This window comes from Diadema setosum, chromosome 11 (genome assembly GCF_964275005.1).
Source record: "Diadema setosum chromosome 11, eeDiaSeto1, whole genome shotgun sequence".
NCBI lineage: Eukaryota > Metazoa > Echinodermata > Echinoidea > Diadematoida > Diadematidae > Diadema > Diadema setosum.
Window position 1 is genome coordinate 31,833,834 of NC_092695.1, and position 16,331 is coordinate 31,850,164.

General features: G+C 34.1%; 1 protein-coding gene across 1 annotated transcript in view; it reads right to left on the reverse strand.

Moving 5' to 3' along the window:
• LOC140234689 (proteasome maturation protein-like) overlaps positions 1–11,275 on the reverse strand; it is a 92,215-nt gene extending 80,940 nt beyond the window's left edge. Inside the window, exon 1 of the mRNA XM_072314724.1 lies at positions 11,205–11,275. Coding sequence (XP_072170825.1) covers positions 11,205–11,219 — 15 coding nt within the window. The 5' untranslated portion in view covers positions 11,220–11,275. The remainder of the gene's footprint in view (positions 1–11,204) is intronic.
• Positions 11,276–16,331: the final 5,056 nt, after the last annotated feature.

The window sequence follows — 16,331 nt, forward strand, 5'->3', positions numbered from 1 at the left end:
TTCCTCTCTTTTTCTTTCAGATGTGGCATGCACTTACATGCTTGAAATCCAACACTTTTGGTGTATGCACTCTGACATGGTTTTTTTGTCAGACCTAGCATATTAAATTGTTTATTCCTTTTCATTATTTTTGTTGTTGTGGTGATAGACAGGTATCCAAACTTAAGAACTATTATGTTTACCAGGTTCTGCTTTGTCTTCTTTAAAGACTGAAATTGTCCAAACTTTATGTTTCGGAGGTGACATTTTCCGTTAACAATTAACCCCTCTTTTGAGTTAGCTCTTGCTCACAATTATAAAATTCAACTTTGCTAATTTCCATCAAAACAGAATAGTAATCAATCTGACTTAACTTCGATCCAAAGATTATTTGATTCAAATAGCTTATCATTTTTTGGTGAGTGTTTATAAATTTATGCAACTTTTCCGTTAACTTTTCTGTCACCTCCGAGACAACAGATTTATGTATTTGATTTTTTTATTCTTGACATCAGTTATACATTACATTTACAAAAATGTAACATATCCAATCACATTATCTCTGAAATAAGGTAGTAGAAATACAGCCGCCTGTTTTCATTTCGGAGCAATTTACAATTTTCCGTTAACACTTGTCACCTCCGAAACAATCGTCACCTCCGAAACAACAAGCGTATTATATTTGATAATTTCTCGAAGACAAAGCAATTTTGTTTGATTCTGTCCAATTGACAGGAATCTCTTTTGGATGAAAATAGTAATATGGCAACAGGAAGTGAGAATTTTCTACAGATTAATAAAACATCTAATAAAAACTAAGAATTACTGTTTCGGAGGTGACAAAACACTGTTAACAAGAGTTTTTGCTCATTTCTATTGAAGAGAAACCATATCATGTACACCAATGGTTTCATCTATTTTAGTAACACAAGTCTCAAAGTGGAGAAATCAACTAACACACTCTCACTCTTATTTTTATTACTATACTGTATGTTTAAGGGCAAATTTACATTTTGTCACTTTTTTAACAAAGAGAATGCACAAAATACACCCATCTGTTGTATATATAATATTGTAATCAAGATCAATTCTCCTGCTTTAATTAAGTAAACATATAGATGCTTTCATCTTAGAAGCTTGATTTCCAATTTAAGCAATTTAGTTGTGAAGATTTACCAATCACAGCTTTCCATGTAGGTTGCTTTTTCTTGTGTTTCGGAGGTGACATTGTTTGTTAACACCATATTGTTATGTGATAGTGAAAGGCAAGACTTCAGTTCCTTTTCACTATCTATTAACATTTTCAAATACATTTAATATCTACAAAATCATCACAATAGAAGTGACTTTTGTATACCTAGCTCACCAGAATTCCCTTGATACCAAAGTGATACATGTGGCAGTTCATGCATGCCCTAGTTCACAATCTTAAAAAAAATCATAAAATAATCAAACTCCACAAAAAGTCCACATGCCTATAGCTGGTGCACAACTTGTTCTTGAATTCTTAGTTTTTGTTTTTCCATGTACAACGTGGTAATCATAAACAAAATTATGTGATTTTTTTTTTTTAATATGACAATAATTATTACATTTTCCAAGTTGAACCAACTGTTTATGACATTGTATTTTTTTAAGATTATTGAAGTTATCTGACAACTAAAGTGAACAGAGGAACAAGTCCCCAGGACTGGAAAGGGAAAGATCCAAAAACAAGATTTGTAGTTCTATCTCAATATAATTTTGATGACGTGTTTACCTTGTTTTGTTATTATGTTTTATCTTAGAATTTGGCTTTAAGTACTGGAATTTCAAGGAAAAGAAAATGGTTTCTTGAAGGACAAGTCCACCTTCATATATACATGTGGATTGAGTGAATGCAGCAACATTAGTAGAACACATCATTGAAAGTTTGGGAAATTGGACAATCCATTCAAAAGTTATGGTTGTTGTTTTTTTTTAAATATATGCAATCACTGCTGGATGAGACGACTACGACAATGTATGATGTCACATGCATACAACGATATAAAGAAAATATAAGTGAATTTCACAAAACTTTACTTTTTGAAAAAAGTGCACATTTCTTCAACTTGCTACTGGTGTATGTTAGGGCAATATTATTCACCCTGCCTTCCAAAAGAGAGAAGTCAAGGTGTTCTTTTGTTATAAATGCAAGAAAAGTGAAAATATGTTGAATTTTCTTGATACTTTCTCTATATCCTTGTACATGTGTGACACCACAAGCTATAGAAGTCTTCTCATTCAGCTTTGACTGAGCAGAAACTTCAAAAATTCATAACTCTGGAACGGATTGCCTTATTTTCCTTAAACTCTCACTGATGTGTTTTACTAATATTGCTGTATTTACTCAACCCTCGTGTCTATTGAGGTGAACTTGTCCTTTTTTGGTCCCTTATAGGGTTATTTGAGACCAGTTTGTGTCCGGGACCTTCTGTGAAGTTGATGGGTAAAATTACTGAACTAAAAACAAATTTTCCCCATAAGTTCACACAAAAGCATTATGCTGCTCTCTTCAGCTGGGAAACACAAACTGTTGTCTTGACTAAACTGTAAAAACTTGCTAAAGATTAGTATGAATTACAATCCAAAACAAAATATGAGCTGGTATCCACTATCATGAAAGAGAATAACTAAACAAAATAACAAGTAAGAACTGAAAGAAAGAGCTTATATTTGAAAATTAAAGCCATGAGGAAAGACATGAATGTTCACAATTGTATTAGTTAACACCTGAGAAGTTGGGTTGTCTCTGTGTTGTGTCACCTCCAAAACAATAAAATGATTTTTTCTTATCTTATACTTTTTACTCTCAAAAGTGACTAATATATATGATTTGCTGGTAATTTTCAAGCAATTCAGAAAGATACATAAAATATATTTTAGTAATGTCAACAGTTTAAATGAATCTGGTATATAGAAAATTTATCTCAGATGAACCAAACACCTTTCACCAGTATTATAACATTTGTATGGTGGCTATCAAGAATGATGAAGAATTCATGAACATCCTTGGATTAATCTATTTATAATACTATGTGCAAACAAAAACATAATACCAGTCAAATAAGAATTTTTGCTTTTGGCATTCATAACCTATGTCCCCACCAAAAAATTACAATGGTACCCTCCGCAACGATAACTTTAAAGATAGTGAATCAATCTAAAATACAATTTGAGGGATTGAAACTATAACTCATTGCCCACACCTTACAGAAAACCCCATTCAATTTGCTTCAGAGGTCAAAGACAAATGAGGATTTTTGTAGAGCATGTCAGGAATCCCTTCCCTCCAAGTTCTGTATATTGTGTTTACACATTAATATGCAGTTCCAAGAGCATCCAAGTGCTAAACTTGGAAGAATCAGACTCCTGACATCCTTTATAACAATCTACATTTCTTTGAGACCACTTAACCAAATTGACTGGGGCTTTCTGCAAAATAGAGCTAAGATGTTATAATTTAAGACCCCAAAGTAGATTTTAGCTGATTTAATCATATTGGGTGCTATCAATGCAAAAGTCTAATTGTAATTTTTTTCCCTGGGGGGGGGGGGGGGGGGACATACTATATGAATACTTGAACACAATGTTAACATTGAATGTCACCTCCGAAACAAAGTTATTCTTCCCTGGTGTTGTGGAAAAAAATGTTCTGAGAGCAAAGAAACATTACTAAAATGATCTTACACACTCATTTCAATTTAAGGTAGAAAATGGAATGCCATGTTTCTTCAGATTACAATATCTAGCTTTAAATATGTCCGTCATATTCTTACTGTAAATGAATATTTCAACACAATGTTAACATTGAATGTCACCTCCGAAACGAAGTGATTCTTCCCTGGTGTTGTGGAATAAAATGTTCTGAGAGCAAAGAAACATTACTAAAATGATCTCACACCCTCATCTCAATTTAAGGTAGAAAATGGAATGCCACGTTTCTTCAGATTACAATATTTAGCTTACAACCTTTGTCCAAATGGAAGGCAAACTACCGGTGCCCATGCTAATTAATGAAGTGTAAAAAACACTTGTTCTGTGTGGTTTATCTGCTTGAAACAGAAGTTAATTTCTTGTTCTCGAGTTATAATTATTAAAAACATTGATAAAAAGAAGAAGTTTTGTGTTATTGTCACTTATTCTCAAAAAAAACTGAGTGTTAATATTAATGTCACCTCCGAAACATTCTATTATGTTAACTGTCACCTCCGAAACATCCATGTGTGAAAAATCCAAGATTTAAAGAAATGATTGGAATTTCATTTAACCTACATAGGAAGGTAGCCCTTCTTAAAGACTTGTTATAGTATAGAGTTTGACCTGGCTTGCCCTCCATTAAATAGTTAAAATCTTAAAAATTGCATGTCAATTGGTATTTTTACCAAAAATTTATAAATCTCATACATTTTTTTTTAATTCACTTTATATTCAACCCCCAAATAGTTTTGATTCACAAACTATATATTGTTGTTAACCATATAAACTTTGCATGGTGAAGTTTGACTACAGAGTTTTGTCATTATGGTGCAATTCATGAAAACAAAATTTTGCTTAAATTTACTCCAGGTGCCAGGGTTTTCCTTAAATTACACCAATAACTCTTCAGCTTTAAGGTCTGAAATGTTATTTTTTCAAAAATTTGAATGCTTTCCAACAGGAATCAAACAGAATAATGAAAAAATATTTTGTTTGAAATTTTGACCCTCTGAGTACAAAAGTTACACCACTGATCGTAAAAAAGGCCGTATTGAATTGTCTCACCATTCTGTGCGTACCTCGTATTGTGCAAAGATCTCATCTCTCTTAACCCATTCCATACTGAATTCTTAAATCCCCATAAACTTAATACATACGTAACCAGGTTCCCGTTGGGAATGGGTTAAACCAACAGAGAAAAAAAAAAGTGTGGCACTTTCTCACTGCTGTAACAACGGGATCCCATACATCGTATCCCATCAGCAGTTCAAAGTGATATTAATGGAAGATAACATCTAGACAATTGGAACAATCAAGAAACTTTCTCTCTCCACGGCCCGCCAACAGGCTCGCAAATAATCCCCATGCGTCAGCACCTGTGCATCCGTCTCACGTCATTCTCTGTTTGAGTTGAACTGGAACACACAAAAAAAGCGGGTTCAAAAAGCCAGTGGAATTGGGCTTTGGCGTATCATAAGGTGGTAACAGCGCATAATCGAGTCTGGAAAAATTTCATTCCATATCTCTGATGAGGACAATTTCCTGTGGAAGCAGCAGAACACGTGAGTCACTCCTTTCGCCCACAAAGGGGAAGAGTTGGAAAAGGAGATTTCTTATCGGCCTTTACAGCGCAAATATTTCAAAACCAATAACACCTGAGGTCAGACAAAATGGAGTGAAATTCAGGCTGGCACTCGACAGCTAGCTTTCCATATGAAGCAGGTGAAAGGGGGAGAGAAAGAAAAATACTGTGTTTATACTGCAACAACAACAACAAAAGTAGAAGGAAGGAGAAAAAAATACACCAAAATAATAATTATGATACTCTAAAAAAATAATAAAACCCTTCCAAGGTACCTACGGATAATTTCAACTGTGCATACCATGCGCTACATGTACCTTGTATCATAGTGTGGAGTTCTGTGGTTACTGTAGCTCTGTCTTATCATTTGTTACAAGACATTAAATCTACAAAGTGTGGCTCATAAAACCAATGCCCTGCAAGTATGAACAGAAATACAAAATCATTCATGATGAGGAGATTTGAATCAGCACATAAAAATGTATCCGTAAATCGATCAAAGTATATTACTCCGTGTATCATCTAGAAACAAAACAAAACAAAAAAAAAATTTTGTCATTTTTGTTTTGTTTTTGCTTTTTTAAAGGAAATCAACTAAGAATAAAATAAATCAATGCATGAAAGACATGATTCTGGAAGACAACTTCTAGAATTCTATTTGTATGCAGAACTGTTAATGCTGAACAAAGGAACATTTTCCAGATTGAGGATTAGGAACATTCAGTGTAGTGCGTGGGTGTCCACTGACAAGAAACAGGTTGTTGTTTCGGTGCTGAATATTGATTGAGCATCACTGCCTGCTTGCATTTGTCTGCCAGAAATTGGGCTAGGAATTCCTCACAGACAATGTGGGACCATGAACAGCAATGGGGTCAGATATGAGCCCTTTTGCAGTACCCCATGTACCCCAATAAACTCAAATGTCACGGCATATTTCTTCCTCCAATCCACAGAATGAAACATTAATGCACCCCTCTCTTTTCTTTTCTTCAAGATTTGTTTGTTCTTTCCACTGTTGTAAAATAAACCACAATATTATGGAACAATAAACGCCAACAGCATAAAATGCATTCCATTTTGTTAACTGTCCAGTCATAATTTCATGCTAGTACATGTACATGTATGTGCTTTGATTTAAAAGGAGTACCTTGTATGTGTTCTTTCTCCTCAACTTGCACCTGCTGGAGATATCATGCCTAGAAGTTTCCCACACACACAAGACTTTTGTGAACTTTATCTTGCAAAATAATGCTGTATACACAGCAGGCTTCCTGCAGATATCACTTGTCTTTATGAAACCGTGCATACTTCCTTGGTAGTCACATTCCCCTGAACACACCATGGTACGCATTCAAAACACAAAGTACAGTGGCCCGCGCTTAATCGGGAGGGTTATGGAACAAGTTTTTGTCCTGTTTGAGTGGGGCTCCCACTTACCCTACTAAGTACAATGTAGTGTTCAGTATTTGCTTGTGCACATCATCCCACATGAAACCCAAATTTCTAGGCATGCACTAAACCATGCACTTACTAAAACTTATCAATATCAGCCACTTGGCAGATCCAGACAAGGGCGCACCAGGTGCCTCCCCCCCCTTTTTTTTTTGTTACAACAAAATAAATAAAAAGAAAAATGGGAGGGGGGGGGGTTACACCCGTCTTTAATTTTGTTAGGTGCCTCCCCTTTATAAAATTCCTAGATCTCCCCAAAGGAATAATTTACCCAGGATAAAAAACAAAACAAAAATTCACAACTTTAAAGTAGGAGAATGATACATGTATACATGTACCTGTGATTATTTCTGAAGATTTAGTTGACATAATCATGTCCTGAAAAAGCAGCTAGTGGTTCAGATTAAGTTATGACCATGAAAAAAGCTTGTTGTAAGCACTGAATTTTGTTGCACTTAAGTGGTGTGCCAAATAAAAAGGTCCCTGATACTTTAATCCTGTGAGTACTATACAACTTCGTACATAAAACTGGAACAGTGGTTAAAACCACAGTATAGTCATCATCTCATCTTGTCCTTAACTATCTTTATTTCAAGGACTTAAAGTTGCAGTTGCCTTGGACCAATGAAAAATTTATTTATCAAAAATCTATTTAAAAAACATTTTGCCCAAAATGTAGAGCCACAATTTGGAAATTTTGCACAGGAACAAGCTTGAAAGAAGTAACCATAAATCCATCTAGGAGATGTATTCAGGGGGTGCTTTGGTTCAGCAAACATTAGTTACTGATTAGGCTGTGTATGCACTGTATGCTTTACAAAATTTTGAAAAATGTTTATATGAAATGGGTAAGGTATGTAGATCTGTACATCTCCAGACCATATCATTGCTGCATTACTGCAGACCCACACAACATTATATTTCAAGTGCTCTAAAATTAGGCTCAAGATTCATGGTAACTCTTAGGAATTTCAGATACTCTACTGTGCATATTTGTTATTTTACATGCATGTGCATGCTTTTTTTTTCGGGGGGGGGGGGATAGTAGTTCATTTTTTTTTTTCTTATGACATGATCTAATCTTTACAATTTCTTCAAACTGTGAACAAAGAATGTCCTGTCTTTGTTAGCACTCACAAGGTTTTAAACCTTTAAGTGTATAACATATAATGATTTTAATTTAATTTACAACGAATTCACTATAATATCCCTTAAAATACAGTTTTTGATTACCCCTTCAACTTACACAAAAATAGGACAAAAATGTGGCAAAATGGGAGCAGAGGGTCACATTTCTTTCACAATGACTGTAAAATGGCTTAAACACAGACTAGACAAAGAAGAGCTACTCTTTAGATAACTACATATAGATGTGTATACAGGATTGTTAATCAAATAACCTTCCCCTCACAGATATTAACTGTATATGTAGAGCATCTGTATGCATGATCTCTGTCAGTTCAGACAGCTTTTTTTTCAATCTTTTTAGTATGGTACTGATCATAACAACTAATTATTGCATTTCTTTGTTTAAATCTTATAAGGAAATTTCTTCAAGGAATACCATGTCCTACCAATCAATTATCTTTCCTGCTGTACATTCAAACATATGCTGTTATCTTGAATGAATCAGAGGCAAACACTCAACACAGTACTGTGAAACCAGAAATGTTCGCCTGAAATTTAATTTTGCAAATTTCATGAGAGTCAAGATTTGCGAAATTGAAATGCACACAGAAGTTCTTGTCTACACTTTATGCATTGAATGCCAGTGGCAATTCACAAAAATTTCAAGCCGCAAAAAAAAAAAAGAAAAAAAGGCTGTCGGCTCCAATTCGCGAAAATTTCATGCTGTGAAAATATCTTACTTTACAGTATGCTTTTCCATTTTCTCTCTGAAAACAATCAACTCTTCTATCTATGTACAACTGTGAGTATGAGAGTATGAGTATGAGATGAGATGAGTATGAGATGAAGCATAACAAGCTTTGAGAACATGCAATGAGTAAAAATGCAAAAAAAGAAGAAGAAAATAACAAAAACACCCCAAAATACTCACACAAATCCTTGTGCAACAAAACATAACCATCGTCTTCCTGTGCACCATCCCGTATGTACATGTAGTATCATTTTTCAGAGGAAGGCTTTTGTGCAAACTTCAAACTTTAAAGATTTTTGTCAAAGTGTTAATCTATCTGATTCCAGCAAACTAACGCTGTTGCTGATGTTTGCTACTCTGTATCTAAAGCTAATAGAACATCTAGAAGTAAAAATTGCTCTTTACTTAACTGCTTTCCTGATGGCCACTGGCCATTTAGCAATCAGATGAAAACTATAACAACATTAAAGGAGTTCAAACTTGTGTAAACACTACAATTGTAATTTCCCTACCTTGTATTGTGAGCAGAGGTTAGGCTTTTTAATTTAATTTCTCCTTTTTTTTTTGCAAGCCACTGTTGTTGTTGTTTTTTTTAATATCAAAAGTCATACTGTATCTTCTGAATGGCAATAACTGGCTAAATGTTTTGTGTTAAAGAATATGCATACCAGTAGGACCGTATACTCAGCAGGAAAAAAAAAAAGTTAACACTTTTTCAAGTTTATATTTCTCATAGAATATTTGGTAAAAGTTTATGCATGAGTGAACACCTTTGTTTTTCTCTTCCAAGGCATAAAAGTAGAAATTGCAAAAATATGAACAAGTTGTCATTCATGCATACGATTGTGAGTGCTCTTCCATATTACAATAAAAACACTGTATGTACGTATACAGTGCATATTATATTGTTATGCTTTTTGTTTGACCTATTATCATTAATTACATGTAATTCCATTATTTAATGAATATTGCTGTGGCGAGTATACATGAATGTAATTAATGTGTATCATATTTTTGTAAAGCGTAATTACACATATAATACAACGACAGTCCCATAATTCATTTTGTAATATGCTATAAACTTAAATACAATGTTTGAAATGTTAGAGCATACAGCACACAATAATGAAATGTTCAGTTTTTAATCGATTATGAATAATGGAACAAATATGAAATATTTCTTGAAAAAAAACAGCAACAGAACACTGGACAGAAATATTATCCTTCAATCATTAAGCCAGCAACAAATTTGACAGACACACAATTGTGTGCAGGAGAAAAAGACTTTTAAAAAAGAAAAAAAAAAGAAGATGCACCAGATTCAAACTGGTCTAGTTCACTCCCTTTCCTTCCCCTTTATTGTCCAGGTGATATAATTATTTTGGTTAAAGCGGCTGTTAGACAGACTATAATGATTGATTTTGATTGTTACATGCATATCGCTCTTCTACAGTTCGACATGTTCATTGATCCATCGCGCTAGGCCAACAAACCCACATACTTTTGGGTCATAATTAACTATTTTTCCTTCATAACTGACCTTTAAATTCCACAAAACCATCTGATATAATCCATCTTAACATTCTGATAGCCACAAGAAAATTTTATTGATAAATTATGCAAGGAAAGGGTAGGTGTGCATGGTGTGCATTTCTACATGATAACCCTTAAAGGAGACCTCCGGATGATTTTCAGACTTTTACATTTGAACAACTATAAATTAGTTATACTGAGGACAGAGTTTCAGAATTTGTGATATTGTGGATGAAGAATATGTATATTTTCAGAATTTAGAACAAATTGCAATGAACAAGGATGATGACATGGCAGAGTCACCATAAGAATGCATGAGTTGGGGCTCAAAGAAGCAGAACAAAAGAAGAAGGCATGCATACATTCTACACAGGTGAACTCGCAAGCAAGCGGTATTGTAATGAAATTGCACTGCTACATTTCTGAAATATGTGAACCTCCTATGTCATCATCCTTGTTCAGTGTAATTTGTTTAAGGTTTTTCAAAGTATTGTTTCTCTGCTCAAGAACCACAATAAATTCCACAAATCTATACATGGAGTTGTCGATTTATGTACTACATGATGTGAAATAATGAAAATCGTCTGGAATGTCCCTTTAAATTTTCTTTGTTTCTGCGCCCCTCAGAAAATAGAATAGGGGGTCAAGTGTTGTACATTGTCATGACAAATTGATCACTTTTACAAGCTCACAAAATCAATACATGCACAGCCACACTTTAGGCAAAGGGGCGTTTTTCGTCTTGTTCAATAAATTGAATACTTGAAGGCCTATGAAATGATATTCAAGCACAAAGTCATAGTCTATAGATATAAGCTACAAAAAAAACAAAAACAAAAAAAAAACACACTCAATTGCCCACACAAAAACCAGCGAGTGGGACCATCTAATGACTAGACAAAAATTATATACATTTTTTTCCATGTATTGACGGTATCTGAGTAATCAAGTTGCCATGCGAATACTTTGCATGACTAACACAAGCACTTCCCCTTCATAGAAAGACTGAGTAAAATTAGGAAGCTTAGTAAATGAATAAATACTTTCTCACGAGCTTACCATGTTTGCGGCCATGTTGTGTTTCGAGGGAGCCGATTTTCATGAAATGAAGATAGCCGCACGCCCTCTAGTGTTCGGGAGGATCATTCACCTGCTGCACTGCAGACCACAGCTGCAGACTCACCAACTCGCCACTTTGACTGCGTGCACAATGAAGAGGCTATACAGTATCAATCTTTTCGCTTACTGAAGTACAAATGTATTGTGTGATCCGAGCAGCAAAAGTCATGTTCTCTCCCCTGCCACTAACAGCAAAATTAAATCGCGATAATGAAATAATAGTAAGTATGCCGGGGTCAATCATATCATCTAAAAGTCATATCGAGACATCGTCAATACGTTACGGAAAGCTGGGGAAATTTTCATGCAATATCATAAAAAAGGTCTTTTTTTTTAGCATAAATGGATCTCTCATCCATGGTAATCCGGTCATAATCAATCTTCGTACCATATAGTAAGTTTTGCCATTTCTAATTTTGGGATTTTATTACACAACCCATGTTTACTCAACGGCTGAACGTATGTGTATTTTCATGAAACGCAGTGTGTATTTACACATGTATTGAATTTCAGGCAAACTAAAGGTTAACGGTTAAGTGGGAATGTTAATATTTTTTAGTTTTTAATGGAAATAACTTACTATATGTTTACGAAATTCGCACACACGCATGTATTGTTTCAAGATTGGGTGAAAGTTTAAAACTCAGTTATTTAATGTAGGAATCATAATTATCATTACTATTTTTGCATATGTTCAGACTTGCTCTTTGCATTTTATTTTTGCATAATATTTTGATAGTCAAATAATAGATAGGAAGATTGAATAATTTTACACACTGTAGAAATTACCTTGGATTTGTGTGGAGGGTAGTACGATGAAGTCATTAATAATATATATGTGTTTTCTGAGTTAATCATTTGTATTTTCATAAGATTTTATATATATATATATATATATATATATATAGAGAGAGAGAGAGAGAGAGAGAGAGAGAGAGATAGAGTCTTGAATACGTACTGTATGATGGAAGTATATATGTGTAGAAGCTTATATAGATATATGTTTATGTAAGTATATTTCAATTCAATCATAGTTTATTTCCAATCAACGAAAATCCAACAAAAAAAAAAACGTAGTACAAAGTATACATGTGATGAAATATTGTTCAAACGTTTGCAAAAGATTCATGTAATATATATACGAGACAAGTTATAGAACAACATATAACATGTACAATATTTAGGAAAACACTGTATAAATACTTCGTGGGAGAGCGGAAAATGAATTCGATTATGGAAAATAGTGATCCACTAAAAAGCATAGCTTGTCGGACGTGGATCGCTAGACAAATAATGAGTAAATTATATACTATTCTATAACAATATACATGTAATTATTTTGAGATACACCGGTTGGGAAAAAAATATAGAATACCAATGCTAGTGCCCGGACACTGCTCACTGAACCACGTGTACCGGGAAAATATGACAAGGACAACACGTTCGTACACACATTCGATTACCCACACGTATACACTGTAAGACGCGAGACAGTACCGAGAGGAGAGAAGACGGTAACAATACAAGTCTACGAGGAACAAAAGACAGGAAAGGAAGAGGAGAGAAGAAAGAAGAGAAGTCTGCACACAGAACACGCCAAGTGCTGCGACATCAGGACAGGTGAAGGCTCAAGCATGAATCAAAACAATTTAAATTATCTAAGATTATAAGTAGAAAGTAAATATTTTCTGAGTTTGTATTTAAATGTAACAAATTTGGGGGAATCTTTTTAAACTATTATCTAAGTTATTCCAAAGTCTGGGTCCGGTATAAAGAAATGTATTTTGGGCATGTGCGGTTCTCATTAGTGGAAGATGAAATTCGTCGGATCGTCGCGTGGGATAGTTATGAACATGACTATTTCGATGAAATGAATCATGGAATATTTTAGGTAAAAAGTTACTGTTGTAATTAAACATAAACTGGCCAAGTTGAAACACATACAAATCATTTACTTTTAATATTTTATGGTGAGAAAACAAAGCATCTGTATGTTCTCGGGTATGTAAATTAAAAACAATTCTAAGCGCTTTCTTTTGCAGTAAAAGAAGTTTATCAAGTAACATCTGATATGTATTACCCCAAGCAAGAATCCCGTAGTTTAAATAAGGTAGTATCAAACTAGAATAAAGAGTTAATAATGCAGATGAAGGAAGATAATATTTTAATCTATTCATTACGCCAATGTTACGTGATATAATTGTACATATGTTATCAATATGATTCCTCCATGAAAGCTTGTTATCGACGCAAACACCAAGAAATTTAAAGGAAGAAACTTCTTCTAAGGGAGTAGTATCAAATGTTATTTTGCCTGGGAGGCTAAAGAATTGCTAAAAAGCATAACTTTTGTTTTTTGAATATTTAATGACAATTTATTTGCGTATATCCATTGTATAACCTTTTTCAGTTCTTCATTGACTGTTCTTATTAAAATGTTTGGGTCAGGGTGAGAAAAAAAAAAGGTTAGAGTCATCCGCGAATAATATGAATGATAGTTTCTCCGAGGATCTATGAAAATCATTAATATAAATAATGAATAACAATGGGCCTAATAAACTCCCTTGTGGAACACCAGATGCAATTGTTTTACTTTGAGAGTCAAAGCCGTTAACATATACAAATTGGGATCTTTCTGATAGGTAACTCGTGAACCACTCCAAGGCCTTTTCACGTATTCCATAATGAGACAGTTTGGCGAGAAGTATTCCGTGGTTAATCGTGTCAAAGGCCTTGGAGAAGTCCAAGAAGATACCTATTGTGTGCGAATGTGTGTCAGGTGCTTGTGTGACTTTGTCGATGAGGGCAAGTAGTGCGTGTGTTGTGCTGTGATTTTCCCTGAATCCAAATTGAAAGTTTGAGAATATGTCGCAGGTTTTAAGAAAACGTGCTGTCCTGATATAAACTATTCTTTCAAGAATCTTAGAAATAGAAGATAACAGAGATATGGGTCTATAGTTATTGACATCATCCTTCTCCCCTTTCTTGTAAATAGGAATTACTTTCGCAATTTTCATGCTATTTGGCACATGGCCAGTTGTAAGTGATGAGTTGATAATGTGTACTAAGGGATCCACTATTTGAGGAATTATGTTTTTTATCAAATAGTTGTCAATTCCGTCATGGCCAGGACTTTTTCCTTCTTTCAAATTAGCAACAATCTTTATTATTTCTTCTTTATATGTTGGGTCAAAAAATATAGTTTTGGAGTTAGGTGTATCTAAAAAATCATTAAAAGATTTACTAGAAAGAGGAATATTTTGAGAAAGATTTTTTCCAATTGAAGAGAAAAAATCATTGAAAATTTCCGCCATGCCAGCGGGAGTGTTGCTGGAGGCATTGCCCCACCGAATTTCAGAAATATTAGATGAATTGTTAGATGTATTCATAGCATTCTTTAATGTTTTCCATGTGTTTTTAATATCATTTTTGTATTTGCTTATCTGATTCACATAAAACATTTTCTTCTGCGTACGTAATAATTTGGTGAGTGTGTTTTTGTATGAAACATATTTTTTCTTATTTTTTTCAGTGGGATTACATCTATATTTATAAAACAAATTATTTTTCCTGTTTATAGATCGTAATATAGACTGGGTTATCCACGGGAGTCTTGGAATTTGCTTATATCTATTTTTTATATTACGCAGGGGAATATGGTTATCGATTTCGGAGGTAAGAGTAGATATGAAATAGTCATAAGACAAGTTGACATCTGTAGTGTTGTATACAGAAGACCAGTCGATTTCTTTTAAACTGTTTTGAAGACTTATAAGATTATCTGCAGTAATCTTACGACGCTTATAATAATTATTTTGTTTATTCAGTTTAATTGGTACCTGAGTAAATATAGGAAAATGGTCAGTGATGTCTGAGAGGTCTTTGTTTAAACTGAAGTGCAATAATTTACTTATATTCATTATGTTTGAATGACTGCTGTTATACACTTTATTTATTCAGATGCATGTTTGTACCAAACATAATGAAATAGTGACATAACTTAGTGCTAAGACAATGTATTATATTTCAACAATCAGTATGTCATGTAACACTTTTTTAGTGTGATGGCGTAGAAAAAGGCCTGAGTTTTTTTCTTTTTCTGTCCTTCCTTTACCCCTCTACTCACACCTCTTCTTCTTCTCCTTATCACTACATTTCTCCTGCTCTCCCTTTGTGCCTCCCATTTCTTCTACCCCAGCCTTTATCAATTTCTCCTCTCTTCCCCTCATTTTATGTTTCTCTCACTCTCCCCTCTCTATATCCGGTCTCAGACTCACACTACATGTAGCATCTCAACATTCCTTATTTCACGCCTTCTCTCTTTTTCTCTTACCCTTTTTAGTACTTGAAAGGATTGTGATACGTCAGTGAATATGGAGAATATAAGGTACATAATGATTTTTGTAAACCGGTTGTTTGCTTTTTTTCACTCAACTGTGCCTTTATTGTAATATGATTTATGTGGGTATGTATTGCCACTATTGGTGTACTGGTGATTTGTTGTTGTTGTTGTTGTTGTTGTTGTTGTTGTTGTTGTTGTTGTTGTTGTTGTTGTCGTTGTCGTTGAAGGATTGTATTTTGTTTTTATATGTAATTTATTTTGTCTCATTGTATTTTTATCCCTGTAAATCAGACGCAATTCAGCCATTCGGCTGCGAAGTTTGATGATCAATAAACCATAGATAACTAATATTATCCATATCCCCCCTCTTCTTTGCTTTACCACGTACAAACATAAACACACAAACACGCACATGCACAGACGCACGCACACATACACACACACACACACACACACACACACACACACACATACACATGCAAACAGGCTGGATTTACATTTTGATCATGTCATGTGCATACACACAGCCACATACACTCACACACGCACACACACACATTCAAACACACATACATACAAACATACTGAATTTTTGATGATGTGACGTAGACACATTGTTCTCTCATTCAGTCATTGTTGCAGAAGCATGATGTTAAAATAAGAATATAATTATTCTTACTGATATATCTTTCTTTACATTAAAATGCCTGACAAACCATGGAGGC